Source organism: Cajanus cajan, chromosome 1 (genome assembly GCF_000230855.2).
Source record: "Cajanus cajan strain Asha chromosome 1, NIPB_CcT2T_4, whole genome shotgun sequence".
Taxonomy (NCBI): domain Eukaryota; kingdom Viridiplantae; phylum Streptophyta; class Magnoliopsida; order Fabales; family Fabaceae; genus Cajanus; species Cajanus cajan.
In genome coordinates, this window is record NC_138517.1 from 20,230,659 (window position 1) to 20,254,734 (window position 24,076).

A 24,076-nucleotide genomic window follows, 5' to 3' on the forward strand; every position below is an offset into this window, starting at 1 on the left:
TTTCCAAAGAGAGTAGCAAGGGTCAATGAAGTCAAGTCCATTGATTCTTCTATGGCAGTAACCTTTGCTTGCCATGATCTATCCAAGCATTGCATCACTTTCAAATTTAATTCTTCTTCTTCAAATTTCCTGCCAAGATCAACAAGGTGATTTATCAAGTGTGTAAACCTTTTTTGAAAATCAGAAATTGATTCACCATTATTCATTCTCAACAATTCATATTTTCTTATAAGAGTGTGCTTTCTAGATCTCTTTACATCACTTGTTCCTTCATGAGTTACTTGCAAAGTGTCCCACATTTCTTTAGTAGATTTGCATTGAGAAATTCTAAAAACTCATCAATAGACAATGTAGATGTAATAATGTTCTTTGCTCTATAGTCATATTGGGCTCTTTTTCTCTCATCATCACTCCACTCACTCCAATGTTTTTCTCTCTTCCCATCATCATCTTTGGTCATAGGGATATAGGGTCCATTTTCAATTGCATCCCACACAGCAATGTCAATTGCTTCAATGAGAATTCTCATCCTAATTTTCCAATAGACATAGTTTTCACCATTGAAAATAGGAGGTCTATGAATAGACACACCCTCACCATAAGGTAGGTTGCTGTTAGCCATTTTTTAAATCTTGAATAACACTCAAGAACCTTGCTCTGATACCAATTGTTAGAAAAGAATGACTCAATCCAAGAGGGGGTGAATTGGATTCTATGACACTTTAAAACTTTTCAAATTTCTTAGGATTTTTATTTCAATTTAAACTTTTCTAATATGAATTTTCAAAGAAGTTCCTTGAAAGACTTGCTAATGGGAATGAGTCCTATATGCTTTCTTGATTAATCTTTGATAAAGTTCAAAGTTAAGAACACTTAATATGCAACACTTGATTCAATTTAAAGCAATGTTGTGCATACAAACATATTAATCAAGATTATTCCCTTTAACAACAACCAAGATTTTGCTCAAAGTAAAAGATAAGGGTGAGAGAAGAATGCACAAGTCTTTTATCCTGGTTCAGTCACTCCACATGTGACCTACATCCAGTCCTCAATCATAACCTGATCAAGATTTGTTCCACTATCTCAATGAAGAAGTTTTACAAGCATACCACACATGCATATACTCCTACATTCAAGATAACCACTTTCTTGACCCTAAGAAAGCACTTCTTGTAGAAACCCACTACAACAATTCCTTACCACTTGAGACACCTACTCAAGATTTTCCTTACACAATACAAAGAATTAAGGAATGAATTCACCTGGAAGCTGAACAAATCAGATAGTGAATTCCAAAAGAAAATCTCAATCTTTCTCTTTTAAGAATGTGATGATGATGATTTCTTTCAAAGCATTTCAAAAAATGTTTTTACTTCTTGGTTACACAAAGAAAACACTCCAAGAAGGTCACAAAGACTACACAATAACGTTTTTCTCTTTTTGATTGTTAACTCATTCTTTGTTCTGAAGTTTCAAAGTGTGAAAACTATTTATAAAATTTTCAGAACCAGATAATCGATTATTTTAAAGGATAATCGATTATTTTGTTCTTCATAATTTCTGGAAATCACTCAAGAACATAATAATCGATTATTTTGCAGGATAACCAATTATTCCATAGAGTGCTTCCTGGGATAATCGATTATTACAGCAAGGCATCCTTTCATCTGCTGCTGGAATAATCGATTACATTTAATGATAATCGATTATTTTGAGTTAGTTTTCAAAAACTCAGTTTTATATCTCAAAATAACTTTCCAAGTATTTAAATCATCATCATACTCACTCTTAGTCAAATTAGATTAAGATTAACTCATGCACAAAGCACACACATGCAAAATAAGCTAAACAAATCAATACAACTTATGAACTATCCCTATTACACATCATAATAGCCATATCTTTTTCTTGACTTGTTTTTTGACTTGTTGATGTCCTTGGTCAACTTTGATTCTCAGAATCCTCCTTTTGTTATCATCAAAACTTTCATACTCCAAGTTTGAGTTAATTCACCACTTCATGAATCTCAACACTTCCGCCATTGTTGAGTGTTCAACCTCAAGAGAAGAAAGATTGGACGGTGGAGTTTTGAAGAACATCAATCATTCTTCAACAACTTCCATCAATTTGTTTCTCTAATTAATATTCACATTTCTTTTAAATAATTAAGATATATATTCTATAAATAATTTATAATTAATATTTTTTATTAAATTAAAATAATATATTTTAATTAAAAATATTTTAGTTTAAAAATAATCAATATATGAGATAATATAAATTGGATCTCATTTTAAAAAATAAATAATTGTTCTAAATTGAATTTTATAAGTAAAAAAAAATAGTATCGAGTTTCAAGAAAATATTTTTTTATAAGAAAATTTCAAGAAATGATAGTTTAAGAGAAAAAAAAAATATTTTTGGATGAGGTTAACAAAATTAAATGATGTAAATAATTCTTTTTAATCAGTGTAAATTGATTTTTTTTACTTATATTTAAAATTTGATAAAAATATTTTATTAAGTATTATTATTTTAAATAGTCTAATTTTTAGATTTTTTTTATTGTCACATTTTAGTGTGTATGAGTATTGTTAGACCAAAACAATATTTAGGGTTGACAGGTAAGAATTTGATAGTATTTTGTTAAAATTTCAAACATGCAATTATAAGCTATTGTAAAAGAATATATAACTATAAGCTAATTAACATAAAATTAGGGTAAATGTATGTAACAATATTTTATTAATAGTTTTTTATTGATTTAAGTAAAACCAAACATCCACAAAATTGTATTTTTAGGCTATTCAATATCGGAGGAGATTATAAAATTGGTCTAATAATGGTAATGCTTTTTCTTTAGAAAAGAAAAAGGATAGAACGTGTTACAAAAGGCAGTGTCATTCGTTCTTGTTTGAGTGCAATGTTATGTCACAAACAACACAAGTCTTTGTGCAGTGAGAGACCTGCAATGTCAGTCAACTCCACTCCAAAACACTTTACCTTACCATGCTTCTTCTCACTCTCTTTCCACCAACCTTCCTTCAACTCCAAACATATCCTAGATATTCTCTTGCACACATTTCCCAACATTCTCTTCTTCCTCTATCCTCCATGTTCTTGTTCTCTCCACCCTGAATCCAAATCAAATAAAATACTCACCAAAACACCCCAATTAGATAGTGCATGTATATTATAAAAGTGAAGGATATATAAGCACAGTTCAAAACTGAATAACAGACACTGCTAAGAACATGGGCAGGTATGAGTACACCCCCACTTGTTTTCTTAGTATTATGTTCTTCTTTTGTTTCTGTCCTATGGTGTTGTCCCTGCTGTCACAAAACCAAACGGAAACCATGTCCAATCTCTCCAAAAGTCTTGCTTTTCCTGTTACATGGAGTGACTCAAACCCATGTGCATGGAAGGGAGTGACTTGTGACAATACCGATTCCTCCGTAGTAGGGGTTTCTCTATCTGGGTTTTCACTCTCTTCTTCTGACTTTCTTCCTGTTGTTTGCAAAATTGAAACTTTGGAGCATCTTGATGTCTCTAACAACCGTCTGAGCTCAATCCCAGATGGTTTCATCACTGAGTGTGGGAAGATTAAGGGGTTGAAGCTGTTGAATTTCAGTAAAAACCATTTAGAAGGTGTTTTACCTACTTTTAGTGGTTTTGATGGATTGGAAACCCTTGATATGTCTTTCAATCACTTGACAGGGAGGGTTGGTTTAGAGTTAGATGGGTTGGTTAGCCTCAAAAGTTTGAATCTTAGTTTCAATAACTTCATGGGGTCTCTTCCTACCAAACTGGGAAAGTCCATGGTTTTGGAGTGGCTTGTGCTTTCTAACAATCACTTTAATGGAGAAATCCCTGATGAATTGTTTAGTTATGAAAACTTGACTGGGATTGATCTTAAGGCAAATGAACTTTCCCAGTCTATTCCTACCAATATAGGGAAGCTTTCTAAATTGGAAACTTTGATCCTTTCCTCTAATAAACTCGTTGGTGAAATTCCAACTTCACTTTTGAACCTCACAAAACTTTCAAGATTTGCAGCAAATCTGAACAATTTCACAGGTCCTGTACCTCCTGGGATTACAAAATATCTCACAAATTTGGATCTCAGTTTTAATAAATTGTCTGGGTCCATTCCAGAAGACCTTTTATCTCCATCACAGTTGCTGGTTGTAGATTTGTCCAATAATCAGTTAAGTGGGTCATTACCTACAAAAGTTTCTCCAAGCTTGTTCCGGTTGAGGTTTGGGGGCAATCATCTGGGTGGAAATATTCCTTCAGATGGTTTTGCTAGAGTTGAAAATTTGACATACTTGGAGCTGGATGACAATGAGTTCTACGGATCAATACCAGCTGGTTTGGGTTCTTGCAGGAATTTGGCATTGCTGAATTTAGCTCAGAATCACTTGAGTGGTGTATTGCCTCCACAGCTTGGTAATCTTAGCAATCTTCAAGTCTTGAAGCTTCAATTAAACAACCTAGGTGGTACAATCCCATATCAATTTGGCCAACTTCTTAAGTTGTCAACGCTGAATTTGAGTTCAAATTCTCTGGGTGGATCAATTCCATCTGAGATAACAAGTTTGAGCAGTCTTACTATGTTGCACTTGCAAAGCAACAATCTGAATGGTTCCATACCGACATTCATTAGCAACCTAAAATCTCTTTTAGAGCTTCAACTTGGGCGAAACCAGCTAAGTGGTGAGATTCCAAGCATGCCAGTCAGTCTGCAGGTTTCACTGAATCTTAGTAGCAACCACTTTAGTGGTCCTATTCCTGACCGTTTTCATACTTTGTATAGTCTGGAAGTCTTGGATCTCTCAAATAACAATTTTACTGGTCCAGTCCCCGATTATCTAACTGAATTGTCAGCTTTGACACTGTTGTTACTTTCTAACAATCAGCTGTCTGGTGAAATTCCAAATTTTAGTCAACACGTTCATGTTGAATATGATGGAAATTATCTGAAAAATACTTCTGCCCAGGACAACCCATTACTCAACCGTGCCTCTAAGAAGGGAATATCTATTGCTGTGGCAATACCCATTGCAATTGTAGTTCCTTTAGTTTTAGTTGTCCTTGTCACTCTGTTGGTTTTGTCGAGAAAAAACCATCACCATCCTCAAGTCATCCGTAGTAATTTATTAAATCCTATTGGAATGGATAAATCAAGCATTGTCTTCTCTAAAGCCATGGAAGTTGTTTCTAAATCATCAAATATTACTCTAAAAACAAGGTTTTCCACTTATTATAAGGCCATCATGCCATCTGGATCAATTTATTTTGTCAAGAAACTAAACTGTTCTGACAAAATATTGCCGGTGGTAAGTCATAATCAATTTGGGAAAGAGCTAGAAGTCTTGGCAAATTTGAATAATTCAAATGTCATGACTCCTTTGGCCTATGTTTTATCCACTAATACTGCTTACATACTATACGAATTTATCTCAAATGGACCCCTCTTTGATGTTCTTCATGGAAACATGGAAAACTCTTTAGATTGGGCTAGCAGATATAGTATAGCTGTTGGGGTGGCTCAAGGACTGTCTTTTCTTCACGGATTTGCCTCTAGTCCAATACTACTCCTTGACCTATCAAGTAAAAGTATTATGCTGAAGTCTCTTACGGAGCCTCTAGTTGGGGATATTGAACACTACAATGTGATTGATCCCTCAAAGAGTACAGGGAATTTTTATGCAGTTGTTGGTTCTGTTGGTTATATTCCTCCAGGTCCGAAATTCTTCAACCTTATATTACTTTCTATTTGTTTCTCAAAATTCATAGATTAACTTTATATGACCACCTCCAAATACTTTTAATTGTAGGGACAAAGCAGATTACATAATAAATAGTTTCCAATTCCGCTAAGTGAACAAAATTCTATAAATATTTTAAGCGAAGTTGAATCTATCATTTGCATAATATCAGTCTTACGTAATTTTTTAATCACCGAGTCCGTGCTAAGGGGTCAGTATTAAACATTCTATGTCAAAAGGAAAAAGGATGGGCCATTATTAAGAAGGCTCAAATGGACTCGACAATTAGTTAGTTATAGAAGTTGTTAGTATATAATTGTATTATGACAATTAGAGAAAAATGGTGTCTTAGGCTAACTTTGTTGATGTGATAGAAAAGTATGAATTTCTCCAGAAATTTCATTTGTACTTCACCCTATCTACACTTGCATTGAACCTAGTATATTCTTCAATAAAGCAAGGTCCACTTTATTTTAATGTTTTGTTATTTTTGCACTATTCCTATAAAAAAAAATTGGTATTAGAGCTTTTTCTCATCCCTCTTGATCGAAAACGAGCGACACAAATGGTGATGCTGACATTGCAATCATTGCTCAAGATTGGTCAAAGGGCCAATGAATAGGCAACCATAAGGGCTATGGAGGATGGTGAAATGTTAGGATCAAATTGCAAGATGAGTTTTGTGTTTTATGGATGTATAGGATTATAGTGTGGGGATTTACAATGCTTAGATTTTATGGCAGGGTTTATGATCAAGGGACGAAAATTGCACCACCACTACCCTTGCCAGCTAGCCTTAGCCTATAAGAGGAATGGAAATTATAGGATCAACTGCAAGATGTCTTGAGCTAATGCTATAACGATAAAAGTGAATCGAAGTTATTGATCAAGTGGGGTGCTATTTAGGACTGGGAGAACTCTTGGGAGATAATGACTTCATCACAGGCAACTTTTCATGCTTTCTCCTTGAGGACAAGGTGCATATATTTTGGGGAGTATTGATAGGGGAGGGGGTGATTAAATAGGTCTATGTCAGAAGGAAAGGGGATAGATAAGTGACCCAACAAATAGTTAAAGCGATTATTAAGTTATTTTGTATCCTTAGGGGAAAAGGTCCTTTTTTGGTGAGATGGTTGATGTGATACAAGTCTCTTGAATTGCTTTAGGAAACTCATTGATACATCACTACATTACCCAGTCCACACTCACATTGAATCTAGATGGAATTTGTGTTCTTCAATAAACCAAGTTAAATTTTTCCATTAATTTTGCAGACCTAGTTTAACTCATTATTTCTGTTTAATTTTAGTTGCAAAGACAAACTTAACTAAATCAGCAAACACTTGAGCATATACTTCAAAATGGAATCGAAATCGTTTTTTTTTCCTGCATTGTTGCAAATACTCCCGATGATTTAGAATTCAACGAGACTACCAAGCTATTTTAGTGTTTGAAAGATCTTAACTTATTTTGTTTGTTGGATGGCAGAGTATGCATACATAATGACAGTTACAATGGCTGGGAATGTCTACAGTTTTGGTGTCATTCTGCTTGAACTGCTAACTGGAAAACCTGCAGTCACTGATGGATTGGAATTGGTCAAGTGGGTTTTAAGTAATCCAACAAACCAAGATTACATTCTTGATTTTAATGTCAGCAGAACATCAGAAGCCATTAGAAACCATATGCTTGCAATTCTCAATATTGCTCTTGTTTGTGTTAGTACATCCCCAGAAGCAAGACCAACAATGAAGAGTGTGCTAGAGATGCTTCTAAATACCAGATGAAGTCAAACTCTTCAGGGTTGAAAAAATCTTCAAAAGAGTTTTTTTTTTTTTTCTTCTATATTTTGGGTGATGCTTAAGTCTATAATATATACGAAAGGTAGAATAAATGAAGGGAAAGGGTCAGCATAATTCTTCCATGCTGTGTAACAATGTACATGAATTAGTTTAGCTTAATTATTAATTTAGTCTTTATACTTGTCCACGCATAACTATTTTGATTTTATATATAAAAATTGCAAGTTTTAATCATAGGACAAGCAAATTTAGGGCCTTCTGAGGTAAATTTCCTGATAGCACTTTTAAGAGAACAAAATAGAAAGAAAATAATGAAACAAGCTCTCCAAAGACACTAAGCTCATTAAGCAAGTAGGATTACATACAAATCAAAATAAAAGGTTAATAGACCGTGCAATTAATAGACTAATTAATCCGCGAAAAACTTGTGAAGAAGTTATGCAGATCGTTCAAAGGTTGCAAATCTCACCCAATGACATTGAATTCAGAAGACTAAAGTTTTCCTTCGTCGTTGTGGCTTCCATAAAATTTGTTTTTCGCTTATCGTTAGCATATGTCACCAATATTCCAAATGTAATGGTAATGGATCATTGAGCAAAAATGGTTTCCGGCACTCAAGGATATCAACATAATGGTTACCAACGACCTTAAGACTTGATCCAAATGATTATAGTGATTAAAACATTCTCGTATGACTTGGATAATGAAGATTAGTGGATGATCATGACCTAAAAATAATGTTTTAAAATCTAGATCTAATATCAATTCAGTAAAGATTTTGAATCACTATATAAATTCATATTAAATATATAGTTTTAAAAATTAAAGAATTATTGTAAAGAAATTATTTTAGTTGTACATATTACAATAGAATTTGTAGGTGTAATAGTTTAGGATTTCAGATATAAGATAGCAGATAAATGAGCATGGTATGATTCTCATCAAAACCAAAATCTTCCCACTAGCTAAGAATTCTCTTACGCGTCATTTTTTCAAATGCATCAGCATGTCATAATTGTTACATGTGTATTTCTAAATAACATTAGGCAACTCCAAGCGTGTGGTTCAGCGGTAGGGATTGATCCACGCTTAAGTAAGGTTAGGGATTCGAATCCTGTCTTGTGTATGTAGCCGCGTTAAATCTTGGGACCAGCTATCCCACCCTTTGAGGTGCCTCCAACCTAGCGAGGAGATTAATAACATTAGGCAATTATGCTTCTAAATCTTTTTTTTATTTAAAATAAGCAATAAAATTAGAAGAAAAAAATATTTTATATGTATTTTGTTCTTTATTAGATGTTTTTAGTGTTATTAAACACATGAAGAACATAAAAAGATGGAAGAGCTAGAAAATATGGAAGATGATGAGCAACTATTTTAGGGAGCTTCGCTTTAGCAAACCAGAGTCAATAATATAGACTCGCTTAAACAAAGTTAAAGGCTCTAGAGACATTTCAAGTAAGGCTACCTTGAATCTAGCCACACTCTTGCTTAAGTGAGTGCAGCCAAAGAGCCGTTGGAGGAAATCTTGAAAGTTGTTTAAGCAAGTCATTTTAGTCGCTTAGTATAGCTCCATAGACCTATATCTAATGGCATGTAAAAGGCCTAAAAATAGAGCGTTTCATAACTTGTGGAAAGGGAAAATTCAGTCAATCTTAAAAAACACAGTAACATCAAAACCTTCACAAGGGAACCCTCACCTTCTTTCATAACTTGGGGATTGACATAACTGACTCTAATCTTTGTATAAACTTTCATATTATTCACGAGGATGTATTTATTTAGTTAAGTGTTCTCTTCATTCATTTTCTTAATATTTGTATTGACTTGATCACCTAATGCATGATACCCATAAAATTAATTGATATTGAGAAACACTTTTGAAATCATGATATGAAAAGGAACACTAAGAATGCTTATTTGAAATAGTTTAAGAATTATTAGCCAATGTCAAAATCTCCAATCTTAATGCAAATTGATTAATGAACTTTACCAAGGATTTGAGATTTTAATTAAGAAATTTATAATTTCTCACCTAAGAGATTCACATTAAAATTTAATTTAGGGTTGTTAACAAGGATTAATGCAAAAATTGAATAATTTGTGGATACATGTGAGGAAGGTCAATAAAATATCGTTGGCGTTTTTTAATCTAATTTACAAGCATAGTAGATGACCTTCTTATTGTTGTTTTGACCAAGTTTCTTGAACCTATCCTTCTTCTTGTGGAAACTCATTAGTCTTCCTTTCTTTTCTAGCATATCCTTGAACTTTTTAGACATGAGAGATATATCATTGTCTGTCGAGTTCTCAAAACTATGATTTGAGTTGTTAGGCTCAAACTCAACCATTAGAGCCTTTCCTTTATCTCTTCTCTTGTTAGTTTCACCACTTCTCAAATCAACGAACTAGTTATCTTTAAGATGGTCTCTGATTTTTAGGTGAACTTCATGAACTCATAGAGCTCCAAGAAGTTCGTCAAGAGTAAAAGCCTTCAAGTCATATGCCTATAAGATTATTGTGGTTTTGGGATCCCATATCTTTGGAAGACAATCCAAGATCTTGAGATTGTTTATAGCTTTTGAAAACTCAGTTCTCAAGGATTTTAATCCATTTAGAATTATTTAGAATCTCCAAACATTTTGCCAATGGTCTTGTTCTTCTTCATGGAGAACAACTCATAGTGTCTCTAAAGAGTGACAACTTGTTTGAGTCTAACACCCTCAATACCATTATGACTTACCCTAATGGCTTTCCACATCTCTTTGGTCACCAAGTAGTTGTAGAAGTTGTCGTACTCATTTTTGGATAAGAAGCATGCCAAAATGTACATGACTTTTGTGTTAAGTTGTAGAATGTTGCAGTCCTCTTGAGTGTATTGACTCTCAAGCTTAGTAACAACCACATCTCCTTGTGTGATGATCTTCCAGAGATGGTATTAGGTGGAATTAATGAACATCTTCATTTTATCCTTCCAATATGGGTAATCTTCTCCATTAAAGGTTGGTTTCCTTGTAAGAGAAGCTCTTTCTGGTAGGTACTTTTCTTCACTACTTCCCATAATGGATTTTTTTTCTTTAGTATGGTTAAATGCTCAACTCCATCAAAGGCTGAGCTATGATGCCAAACTGTGGAGAAAAGACAAGCACTAGAATTAGAGGTTGAATATTGTCTATCAAAAACTCACTTTTTCAAGTAGTGAAGTAATAACCCTAATAGTAAAGAGTGTTAGAGAAGAGACAAACGAAACACATGATATTTTTTTGTTCACCGAGACTAGATGCAGTTCTTAATCCAACGAGATTGAGTTTCACTATCTTAAATAAGATACAAGTATTCTTTCAATAAGACACTTTTGACTCAAACCTAAGTGTTCTTTGAATTCTATCTTCAAGCAATCTACCCAAATATTATTTTCACATAAAGTTTTTCTAAGCTTTAACACCAAGTAATTTTTTACTATCAAGTCTCTCCAGGTTCAAAACAAGTATTTTTTTATAGACAAACCTTTCTAAGTTCAAACAAGTATTCTTTTGCAAACAAGCCTTTTTAGGCTCAAACAAATATTCTTTTGCAAGCAAGCCTCCCTAGGCTCAAATAAGTATTCTTTTGCAGATAAGTCTCTCTAGGCTCAAACAAGTATTCTTTTGCAAGAAAGTCTCTATAAACTCAAACAAGTATTATTTTATAGGTAGGTATCTTTAGGCTCAAACAAGTATTCTTTTGCAAACATGTTTTTCTAGACTCAACTCTATGACAACAATCATATCTGGGTAAATTTTTATAAATGTTCTTTCATCTTACAAACAAGACATGATACAACCAATTAAAAACAAGTCTTTACAAAAAGAATGATTGAATAATAATATATTCAAAAGTTATTTTTCTTTCTAATTGTAAAGTTTCTTATATAGTAGTCCAAATAAACGTTGATCATTGCAAAACCTTAAGGGTTTTTAACAAGCTTGTTGTGTCTGTCTTCGTCACAAGTTCCTTGAGGTGAGAACTATATGTTAATGCATTAAATTTTTGCATCAATTACATTTCACCAAATTGTCCCTTCTTATCTGATCAAGGAAGCTACTTATCAACTTTAGAATACCAAATAGATTGTTTATGGTGTGTGTCAATGAGAGCAGGTTTTGCATCAACTTTTGCTAACTATTTTCATGATTTTTTGGGATTTTCTTGTTCTTGTTTTTCATGCAAAGCATGACTTCATTTACTTTAACATATTTGTTAGTTCCAACAATCTTTCTTAGTTTGATCTGGTAAGGAATTAATTAGTCATGCAATAAGTAACCGATATTCATTATAAATGATATGCATTTAAGAATTAATGAAGTAACACTGTATGTTTTTTCTAATGACACATTTTTGCCTAAAATTTTGCATCTTATGCTTCATCTAATGTGTATTTTGTAAAAGATATTTTTTCTTGTAAAAACGTTTTATTTGCTATCATTAAAACTTGAAAGCTTGAGGGATCCAAGTTCGTCTTTTGACTTAATAACTTTATTTACCTTGATAACCACCAAAATATCCATTCATTTTATTAAGATTGTATATTTAATATTACTTTTTATTTTTATGTCAAGTTTCAAGAAAATGTAGCGTATAAAATATATTTTAAATAGAATTAAAAAAATTAAATGATGTAAATTATTTATCTCAACTAACACTACAAGAAAAACGTAAATTTCTGATGGAATCTGTCAGAAAATACAAATTTTCTGACGGAAAAATCTGTTAGAAATTACCGACGGATTTTTATCCGTCGAAAATATTCGACGGTCAAAAATCCGTCAAAAATTTCTGACGAATTTTTTTGTTGGAAAATTTATGTTTTCGATGAAAAAATAGTTTGTAGGAAAAGTTATATTATTGATGGAATATTTCCGACAAATTTATATTTTTTGAAAATGTAAGAATTTATTTACAAAAATTGACAATCATATATTAAAAAAAATCAATAAAATTTTAAATATATATTTATATATATATATATATGAGGAGGGTTATAATAACACTGGTATAATTTTTGCTAAGTATATTACACTGGTATAATTTTGTAAATCCAACCGTTAAAATGAAAATTTTTTACTCTTAAATCATATATACAAAATTTTATATTAATCAAAGATTATTTCTTATAAAACAAAATTAATGTAATATATACATTTCAAAATATATAAAATATGAACATTTTGATTACCTTGACATTGTTGTTTAATTTTAACAAAATTTGATATAAACATATAAAGTGATATGAACTTTTAATCAAATGGTTGGATTTACAAAATTCACATTTAATATTAAGTTATTGAGCAATGTGTAATACTTAATAAATGTTACACCGATATTAGTATATACATATATATATATATATATGTGTATATATATATAGAAAGAGAGAGAGAGAGAGAGAATACATATATATAGAGAGAGAGATAGAGGAGGAATCAAATAACTTACAAAATAAATTTTAGTAAAGTTATTCCGCTTAATAACTCATGGTGTGTGTTGAATTTCATCGATCCAACTGTTAAATTAAAAGTTATTAAATTTTACTAATAATTATTATAAAAAAAATTAATTAGCTTTGGAATAAATAATTTGCTAATTAACAATATAATTGAAACATTAATTATTTTAAATTATTTAACTAAAATCTTATTGACAGTTTATTATATGATCTTGATATTTTTGTATAATTAATAATTGGTTTTAAATTTGATATAAAAATATTATGATATAATTAGATAAGATTTTAAGTTAGTATTTTATTAATGGTTGATAATTAGTGTAACATCCCGAATTTTCTATTGGTAAATAGTTAATTATTATTTATTTTATATTTGTGGAGATTATGTTCTTATAGTTATTTTAATGGGTTTTATAGAATGTTTTAAAGGTTTTTAATAATTATTAGTATTTTGATAATGAATATTTATGAAAATTATTTTTGTAACATTTTGATTTTTAGTAGCTCAGAACGGGTCGTTCTCAAACTGGAACGGGTCATTCCAGACTACTAAAATGACCTAAAAAGATTAGGTTGGAACGGGCCGTTCCAACACACGATTTTATGAGTAATATGCGATCCCATAAAGGGTCGTTCTGGTTTGAAAACGGGCTGTTCTGGATATGAAATTTGCATAGGACGAATGAGTCCAGAACGGGCCGTTCCATATTCGAAACGGGTCGTTCTGGTCACACCTGATGCCTATAAATAGAACGTTCTAGCACTTCAAAAACGCATTTTGTTCACTTTTGACCTTTTTTCTTCTATATTCTCTGAAGACCAAGGGGAACTCAAAGGAGGAGATTAACAAGGTCTTGTTTTGGTTTCAGCTCCTGCTTATCGACGTAAGGGGGAGTGAGAAATCTTGCTTTGGATGCGGGAATGTATGTTGGGTAGTGGGATTGGCCTCCAATCCTATGTTTGTTATATGCTTATTTATGAGGAGTTTTTCCCAATTATATATGTTTCTTCTATTTGCTCTGTTTATATGTAAATATAAATGTGTAATTTGAGATCTCTATGGGTTCCCATGGGAAACCCTAAGGGAATGCATTGGTAATTGTAAGAGGCAAATTTTAAATGTTTTTTGTTTTACCTTCTAAGTTTTCTATTGTGGTCCTTGATGTTTGTTGAGTGTAAATATGTGTCTAATTTTGAAAATAAACAAGTTTTGATATGAATTAGAGTGTTATGTGGGTTCCTGTGGGAACCCTATGAGAAACAAGCATATTTTTAATATTTTCTATTTTACCTTTTGATTGTTATGTTGTATTCCTTGTTGTATGAGATATATGAATATGTATTTAATTTCGCAAATAGATGAGTTTTGATATGAATTAAAGTGCTATGTGAAAATGGTGAATATGATGTGATAATGTGATGATGAGAATATGATGATGAAATGTGATGATGAGATGTGATGATGTGATGTGTTAATGACATGATGATAATGAGACATGATAATGTGATATGGGAATGAAACATGATAATGTTATATGGGAATGAGACATGAAAATGTGATATGAGAAACACATGGAGTCTTGATTGACATGCATCATATGCATAAATATTTTTAAGGGTACGATATGGAATACACTGCCAGAGAAGGCCCCTAGTGTAAAAGCTTTGGGGATTAGTCCTTGGAGATAGCTCGGTTTGTAAGTCCCAGTCTCGTCTATTGTGTGCATGAGATGTATCTTGCGCAGCTTAGCTATCCCGACGAGACTCTAGTAGTATGTCCTTCTAGTGAGAGTGCGCAGGGGTTGTGACCCGGCATGTACTCCTAGACTACTCTTCGTGTATTGCTAGCGGCAATACGCCATGTGATATGTTACTGGCGCCACATGCATGATAAAATGTAGTCCGTGTCCATACATGTGCATTTTAATGTTACATGAAAAATTGATATGTCTTGGATGATTGAAATGTGATATTATTATTAATTTATCTATGTTATATATGTTTTGTTTGTGTTTGGCTATCTGGTGTATATTCTTATACTGTGACCTAGAGTGAGATGTTTCTCACTCCCTTTTCTAGTGTTATTTTTCCTTGACTGTCTTACAGGTAATTATCAGTATGAGGCTGAAGATGTTGGTGATGAAGCTTAGGCTTCTATGTTGGGATTTGCTCTGATAGGACATGTGATATCGGGGCGTAGATAAGATTAGATTAAGATGTTTTTATTAAATTATTTAGTAAGACCTTATATTATTCTTTGTAATTTCCGCTGATTAAGCTACTCTTTAAGTTACGAATGTGGTACCCTTTATTTAAACATGTTTGGTATTTTAATTATGAAAAAAATTATGTTATTCAATTTTTGTTATTTGTGTTATGGTATGTGGGGCAGAGGGTGTCACAATTAGAAAATAAAATAAAGATAAATACATTTTTTAAATTTTATATGTTTGATTTAAGATAAATAAAATATTAAATTAATTAATAGTTTATATTTAAAATGTTAAAATTTAATTTATAAGTATGTAATAAATAAATATTTATAATTTTATAAATTATATTATCATTATAAATTATAAAAATAAATAATTTAAATTATAATTTTAAATAGAAATAAGTAGATTGTTAATTATTAAAGTAAATATATATAAATAAAGATTAATTAAATATATTATTATTCATAATATAATTATTATATATTATTATATTTTTAGAGTAATCTAACGGTTGGATTTACAAAATTCACATTTAATATAAAGTTATTGAGTAGTGTATAATACTTAGTAAAAGTTACACTAATGTTTGTATAACCCTCCTCTCTCTCTCCCTCTCTCTCTCTCTCTCTCTATATATATATATATATAGAGAGAGAGAGAGGAATCAAATAACTTACAAAGTAACTTTTGATAAAATTATTTTTCTTAATAACTCATGATGTGTGTTGAATTTCATCGATCCAATTGTTAAATTAAGAGTTATTAAATTTTACTAATAAATAATATAGAAAAAATTAATTAGCTTTAGAATAAATTATTTAATGATATAATTGAAACATTAATTATTTTAAATTATTTAACTAAAATCTTATTGACAATTTATTATATCATCTTAATATTTTTGTATAACTAATATCTAGTTTTAAATTTGATGTGAAAATAATTAGATAAGATTTTAAGTTAGTATTTTATTAATGATTGATAATTAGAAAATAAAACAAGGATAAATACATTTTTTGAATTTTATATCTTTGCTTTAAGATAAATAAATATATTAAATTATTTAATAATTTATTTAAAATGTTAAAATTTAATTTATAAGTATGTAATAAATAAATATTTATAATTTATAAATTATATTATCATTATAAATTATAAAAATAAATAATTTAAATTATAATTTTAAATATTTGCAAACATTATAGTTGAAAAATTAATTATTTTAAATTATTTAACTAGAATCTTATTGACAATTTATTATATGATCTTAATATTTTTGTATAACTAATATCTGTTTTTAAATTTGATATGAAAATATTATTTAAAATGTTAAAATTTAATTTATAAGTATGTAATAAATAAATATTTATAATTTTATAAATTATACTAGGCTTAAATATATTTTTAGTCCCTCAAACTTAAGATAAATTTGTTTTTGGTCCCTCAAATTTAAAACTGTTGTTTTTAGTCCCTATAATTTTTAAAAATATTTTTTTAGTCCCTTAGGTCACCAATAACATATTTGAAAGTGACTAATTAAGACAGTTATGCAATATCAACCGGATTTAATATGATATTTTCACTAATAGGGACACGAATAGGTAAATTTTATGCAATAATATTTGATAAATTTCTTAACAAAATTTGAATATAAGGACTAAAATAAGATTTTTTGAAATTACAGGGACTAAAAATAATAATTTTAAATTTGAGGGATCAAAATCAGATTTACCCTAAATTTGAGGGACTAAAACCATATTTAAGCCATTATACTATCATTATAAATTATAAAATTAAATAATTTAAATTATAATTTTAAATAGAAATAAGTAGATTGTTAATTATAGAAGTAAGTACATATAAATAAAGAATAATTAAATATATTATTATTATTATTATTTGTAATATAAAATTATTATATATTATTATTATAGTACAAGTATGATAATATTGTATAGTTGAGGATGACTTAAATGAATTAATTTGTACAAATTATACTGACAACTTGCATATACATTTCGATAGTTTATCTCATCAGAACTTCACAGTTAAGCGTGCTTGACCTGGAATAATGAAGGGATGGGTGACCTTCTAGGAAGTTTCCCAGAAATTGCACAAGTAAGGATAAAACACGCTAAAAAATGAAATGTTGTGAAATAGAACCCTTGAGAGGCCAAATATGAGGGTTGTTACATTAATAAATTTATGAAAATTAAACAAAAATTTTCCGTCGAATCATATAAAGATCTTCAAACAATTTTCGACGGAAATTTCCATCAGAAATTTCTGAAGGAATAAAGTATTTCCGACGAATTTTTTTTCCAACGCCCTTTTTTTGACAGATTTAAATCCGTCAGAAATCTGTCAGAAATACTTTATTCCATCAGAAATTTACTTGTTTCCGTCAAAAATTTCTGTCGGAAATTAGCATTTTTGTTGTAGTATAATATGAATCATTTTTTTAATATCAAAATGAAGTGGAAGTCATGCCTTGCGAGGTGTGGGCTAATCCTTAGATATTAGTTTTGGCCATAGTTTTGAAAATTTGATCAAATGGTCGATCAGACCAGTTCAACTAAGAACTGGTCCTCAACCAGTTCAACTAAGAACTGGTCCTCAACCAGTTCAATTGGTTTTCAAAACTATTTAGTAACTAACCGATCAAAAATTAGTAGAACCTATCAAAAGCCAGCCAAACTTGTTCAATTAAAAAAAGATTTTTTTTATTTTTAAAATTTAATTTTAAACATTTTTAAAAAAAGTACATATTTAAAAAATTATAAATTTGAATCATTTAATTTTAATACTTGTAATATAAATATAATTTTATCATTTATGTTAATTTTTAATATTTAATATCTTTATTTCTTACAATTTATATTATATTAATTTGATACCCTTTATTCCAAATGTAAACTTGTTATTACTATTAATGGATTTGTTATATTTTATTAAAATTTAGGCTTAAATATTATATTATATTATATTATGTTAGTCACTTAGTCTCGTATAACTTAATAGGGGGGTGAATTCAGTTATCCAATTTTTCTTCTTTTATAAATTTTTATAAATGCTTTCTCATGAATTCAATTTCGTAGACAAATTGTATGTAAAGATTAACGATGCAGAACTACTCAAACACAATTAAATAACAAATAATTAATGAAGTTAGCCGAAATACACACATAAGGGGGGTTGAATGTTAGTGTGCGTGTTCGAAGGTAGATTTTTGAAAATTGGTTTGCAATGCTATTTTTCTCTTAAAATGAATAGAGTGTTCAATCATAGTTGAAAACTTGTGCAGGCTTGTAAAAAGGATTCGTCCAACAAAACAAATTGTCTACTTTAAGAAACAAATTTGGTGAGTTTGTTTTTTGTCTGAAAGATTTTATCGTCTAATAAAAGGAATTGTTTCTCAAACAAGATAAGTAGTTGTGTTTTCGTCTAATAGTTTGTTGACAAGAAAATGGATGAAAATGAAGTAAGTAGAGGAGAAGGTATGCACAGATATTTATACTGCTTCACTCAATCTGAGCTACGTCCAGTTTCCTTCAACCGAAGGGTTCCACTAATTACTTAGTATTACAAGTATTCTCAACCACTTCTGGCTCGTCAACCTCTCTTGTCGACGCTAGTATTCTTTAACCACTTCTGGTTCTCCAAGTATTCTTGACCACTTCTGGCCCGCCAGCTTCACTCATGAGCGCTAGTATTCTCAAATCACTTCTGGTTCACAAGTATTCTTTCTACTAGCCTCTTCATGCTTTACAACAAATGAAGGTGTTGAGTTTGTTTTCAACTCTCACAAAAAAGGATAGGATAGCTTCTACACTCTCTAAGGAGCGTAACCTTAGTTTACAGGAATAAGTGTCTGTGTTTGTTTACTCTCATAAAGAGGATAAACTATCAGTAACACTCACTAAGATAAGCTATCTTAGTTTTTTAACACAGATATACATGAAATTCTTTTTGAAAAGAAAAGTAGTTTATACTTTTTTTTGCTTTCTTTTTCTTATTGCACGTTTTCTTTTTCTGTTCTTCTACTTCTTCTTCTTTGCCTTGATACTTATAGCCATTTGATAAATCTTCCCATTTGTTTGAATTCAAATTTTCCCGTTGGAGCGTAGCTTCATGTCGTTGTAGATGGAGGCTTGTTCATGGCTATGTAAATCTTTTCATTTAATGTATTTGATCCTACATTAAATGTTTGCTGGTATACGTGAAATCCTTTTGCGTAGTTGATTACTCCAATGTCTGACTTCAATCATAATCTAGGCATATTTGTACTTGTCTCATCAGTTTAGCTGCTAGGATTGCTATTTTTCTCTGAAAAGTAGGTGTCCTTTTTCTGACATACGCAACTTTGATTTGTAACTCCACGCTTGCCTATTTTTCTTCTTTTTTGTATTCTAGTTTGACGTCCTTTTGTGTTTCTTGTTTGATTTCACTCGATGTAATTAGTGGACTTAAGACGCGCTTCATTACTTTCCAACTACCTCTTGATATAGGATTCCTCGTCTGGTCTGGAGAGTGATAACTTCGTGTCCTAGTTTGTTTGGTTCTGTCTAATGTTTTCATCACTTCATGTTGATGTCTGTCCAACTTCCATTCCATGTTTAACTTAGACTCATACAGTGCTTGTTTCGGTCTTACATCTGATTCCTCATGCTTTAGCTAAGATTCGTCTTATCTTGTATTTTGATTAGACCTTAGTCTTGATATTAACTCCTGCCATCGTCTGATGTCTCGTCCAACTCGATTATGCTTGATCATTCTTGCCCTTCATTTTTCCTAAACTTATTGTCATTTATATGAAACACTAATGCACATGTCAGCAATAACAATATGTATTATATTTGTCATATTCAAAACCTTGTGGGAATTGCAAATGTGCTTCGTCTGACTTAACAATCTCCCCCTTTTTGATGATGACAAATATAACCTATCAAGTCGTTTTCTTTTGTAATGAAGGGGTTTCTATGTGTTTTCTAAAGTACTAAGGATGATTTTCCCCCTTAGACTATACTCTCCCCCTTATGTTGTGGTCTTTTCAGTTGATAGATTTTTTGTGATCATCTATCAATTCCATCCCTAGTCTATCTTGCAACCAGACATATCTATCTTCTTGAAGAGGTTTAGTGAAGATATCAGCTAGTTGTTCTTCATTTTTAACATAAATTAGTTCAAATGTTCCTTTTTGCACATGATCTCTAATAAAATGATGTTTAATTTCTATATGCTTGGTCCTAGAATGCAAAACAGGATTTTTAGAGATGTTAATTGCAGCAGTGTTATCACAGAGTACAAGAATACTACTCTCATAAATGTCGTAGTCTTCCAGATAGTGTTTGATCCAAAGTAATTGCGTAAGACACTGCCCTGCGGCAACATACTCAGCTTCACAGGTGTTAGGGAAATCGTGCTTTGCCTCTTGCTAGTCCATGAAACCAAGCAGCGATCAAGGAAATGACTTCCTCCGCTAGTGCTTTTTCTTTCCCATTTGTCTCTTACATAATCTGCATCACAATATCCTAGAAGAGAAAAATTCTGGCTTCTATAGAAGTTGAAGCCTAGGTTAGGTGTTCCTTTGAGATATCTCAAAATTCTTTTAACCGCTTGTAAGTGTACCTCTTTAGGTCGTACTTGGAACCTAGCACAGATGTAGACGTTGAACATGATGTCAGGTCTTGACATTGTTAGGTACAAGAGAGAACCAACCATTCCTTGGTACATTGTGCTATCAACGTATGGTGATTCTTCGTCCAGACCAAGAGTAGTTGAGGGATGCATTGGTGTCTTCATTGGTTTTGCATCGGCTATCTTAAACTTTTGCAGTAATTCTTTTGTATATTTTTTCTGATGAATTTTGATTCCTTCTTCTGATTGGACGATTTGAAGTCCTAGAAAGAACTTTAGTTCTCCCATCATGCTCATTTCAAATTCATCCTGTATAAGCTTAGAAAATTCTAGGCATAGATTTTCATTAGTAGCACCAAAAATTATGTCATCTATGTAGATTTAAACTGTTATGAAATCATCCTTTATTTCTTTTCTAAACAAAGTGTTGTCAATCTTGCCTCTTATAAAATTATTATTTTTGAGAAAGGAACTTAATTTTTCATACCATGCACGTGGTGCCTACTTTAATCCATATAAGGCTTTGTTTAGTTTGAAAACATGAGATGATAATAGTTCATTTTAGAAACCAGGAGGTTGACTTACGTAAACTTTTTCCGAGATTGTTCCATTTAAAAATGCACTTTTAACATCCATCTGGTATAATTTCATGCTAGTACATGCAACAAAAGCAAGTAAGATTATAATGGCTTATATTCTGGCAACAGGTGCAAAAGTTTTAGTAAAATCTATACCTTTCTACTGAGAGTACCCTTTTGCAACTAACCTTGCTTTGTTCCTTACCACGTTCCCTGATTCGTCCAATTTATTTTTGTACAACTATTTTGTTCCTATGATCGTCCTGTCCTTAGGCATTGGAACAAGTTTCCAGACATCATTTCTCTAGAATTGGCTTAGTTCTTCCTACATGGCCTGAACCCAACTTTTGTCTGACAGGGCTTCGTCCGTGGTTCTTGGTTCAACTTGGGATAGTAGTGCAATTTGTGCTTGTGTTTTGAACGAACTTCTAGTTCTTATTGCATCCTTTGCTTCTCCAATGATTTGTTCTTGTGGGTAATGAGCTTTCATCTACCAATTACGATTGACTAGTTCTTTTTCCTCTCTTTCGTCTTGTTGAGTCGCTGTTTCTTTAGACTTAGGCTTCTTCATCTGATCATTTTTCACCTGCATGTTTTCGAAGAAATTGCCTAGCTCTAATATTGCTTTATCGGGCTTGTTTTCATCAAATTTAACATGAATGGCTTCTTCAACAATTTTGGTTCTGTTGTTGAATACCCTATAGGCTCTTGACTTTTCAGAATATCCAAGTAGGATACCCTCATCGGTTTTTGAGTCAAATTTTTCTAAATTGTCTTTAGTATTCAAAATAAAGCATTTGCATCCAAACGGATGAAAATATGATATGTTGGGTGCTCGCCCCTTCCACAATTCATAGGGAGTCTTTTTCAATAAGGGCCTAATATATATTATGTTTTGAATATAGTAAGAAGTATTTACTGCTTCTGCCCAGAAATGTTTGGGGGTGGAGAAGTCTTTTGGTAAAGTTCTTGCCATTTCTTGTAACAATCGATTCTATCTTTCTACAACCCCATTTTGTTGTGGAGTTCTAGGTGTTGAAAAATTGTGTTTAATTAATTCCATTTTCTTCATAAAATTCTTGAAATTGATCATTTTCAAATTCTCCCCCATGATCACTTCTGATAGAAACAATTGATATTCCTTTTTCATTTTGAACTCTTTTACAGAATACATGGAATACCTTAAAAGACTCATCCTTGTGAGTTATGAACAACACCCATGTCCATCTGGTGTAGTCATCCACAATAACCAATCCATATCTTTTACCACTTACAGATGTTGTCCTAGTGGGACCGAATAAGTCTATGTGGAGCAGTTTAAGAGGTGTTGAGGTAGAAACATTATTTTTGTGACACCCTTACTACCCCAACACATATATTGTAATAATGAAAACTTACAAATAAATTTTTCAATTTTGGTAAAAGGGTTCACATGAGAATCTTCGAAATTATTCTTCAATAACCACAATAATAAAAATGAAACACAGGAGTTTACGAATTATTTTCAAAAGTAATAATTACAATTCCAAATCCATATAAAAATCTATGTCCTAAAAATCTCTACCCCGATGTCACAATATCAGAGCATACCCACAATTCCACTGTTGGCATTCTAGATGCCACTTGAAGCCGGATCTTCCTCACCTAAAACATCCACAATTTATACGGTGAGAAAAGAAAACATCTATATATATAGCACATAAGAAAACACAACATATTATCTCATTATAACTTAATATTCATAAATATTTCAGCATAACGTATATCAATCAACCATGCATCATCATCACATCATAATTCTCAATCACACCAATCATCACAAATCTTGCACTTCACACTATGCCAAGGTCACGCTACCCATTTAACAATCTCAGGCCGTGCTCACCCCTGATATAACATTGTGCCAAGGTCACGTTATCCCTATCCCAGGGCCATGCTCACCCTTGACATGTTAACCAAGGTCACGATACCCTCGTAACAATCCAGAGTCGTGCTCACCCCTGATATAACACTGTGCCAAGGTCACGTTACCCTTAACCTAGGGCCGTGTTCACCCCTGACATGTTAACCAAGGTCACGATACTCATGTAACAATCTCGGGCCGTGCTCACCCCTGGTCATAGGTGTGAAGAACCACAATCACATCACAATCCACGCAATTCTTACAATTAACACTATATCAAAGCCACGCCACAATTGACATAAGTGATACGTGTTAATTGTCTCACTCATCCCACATCATGTCAGGGTCACGCCCTCCCTGTAGCATCACTTACCCAGGGGCCGTGCCATCCCTGGTCATTGATGTGAAGAACCATAATCACAATCATAATCACATCCATACAATATCTCATCTCATAGCTCAATTCCATATCACATACACACAACGGATAAGTCCAACAAAATAAGGATTTCATACACCTCAAGCAATTCACATCTAAATCATCAATTTTCATCAAGTGATATAACAATAACATTCATAAATTAATATAATAATCAATGGAATTACCAATTTAATATAATATTAACATAAACGGTAAAACCCCCAATTATTCCCAAAACCTAACTCATAGGCACTTTT

General features: G+C 31.6%; 1 protein-coding gene across 1 annotated transcript; it reads left to right on the top strand.

Annotated features, from left to right (window-relative positions):
• The first annotated feature begins 3,125 nt into the window (after window positions 1-3,125).
• On the top strand, window positions 3,126-7,756 carry LOC109796745 (leucine-rich repeat receptor-like tyrosine-protein kinase PXC3). The gene is made up of 3 exons (XM_029270878.2): window positions 3,126-3,265; window positions 5,521-5,751; window positions 7,266-7,756. The coding sequence occupies exons 2-3, from the start codon at window positions 5,631-5,633 to the stop codon at window positions 7,562-7,564; spliced, it is 420 nt and encodes a 139-aa protein (XP_029126711.1). The 5' UTR covers window positions 3,126-3,265; window positions 5,521-5,630; the 3' UTR covers window positions 7,565-7,756.
• The last annotated feature ends 16,320 nt before the right edge of the window (window positions 7,757-24,076 follow it).

Coding starts and splice junctions, on each gene's coding strand:
- LOC109796745 (XM_029270878.2), top strand. CDS start 5,631: ATGCTGAAGTCTCTTACGGAGCCTCTAGTTGGGGATATTGAACACTAC. Junction 5,752..7,265: donor TGTTGGTTATATTCCTCCAG/GTCCGAAATTCT, acceptor GTTGGATGGCAG/AGTATGCATACATAATGACA.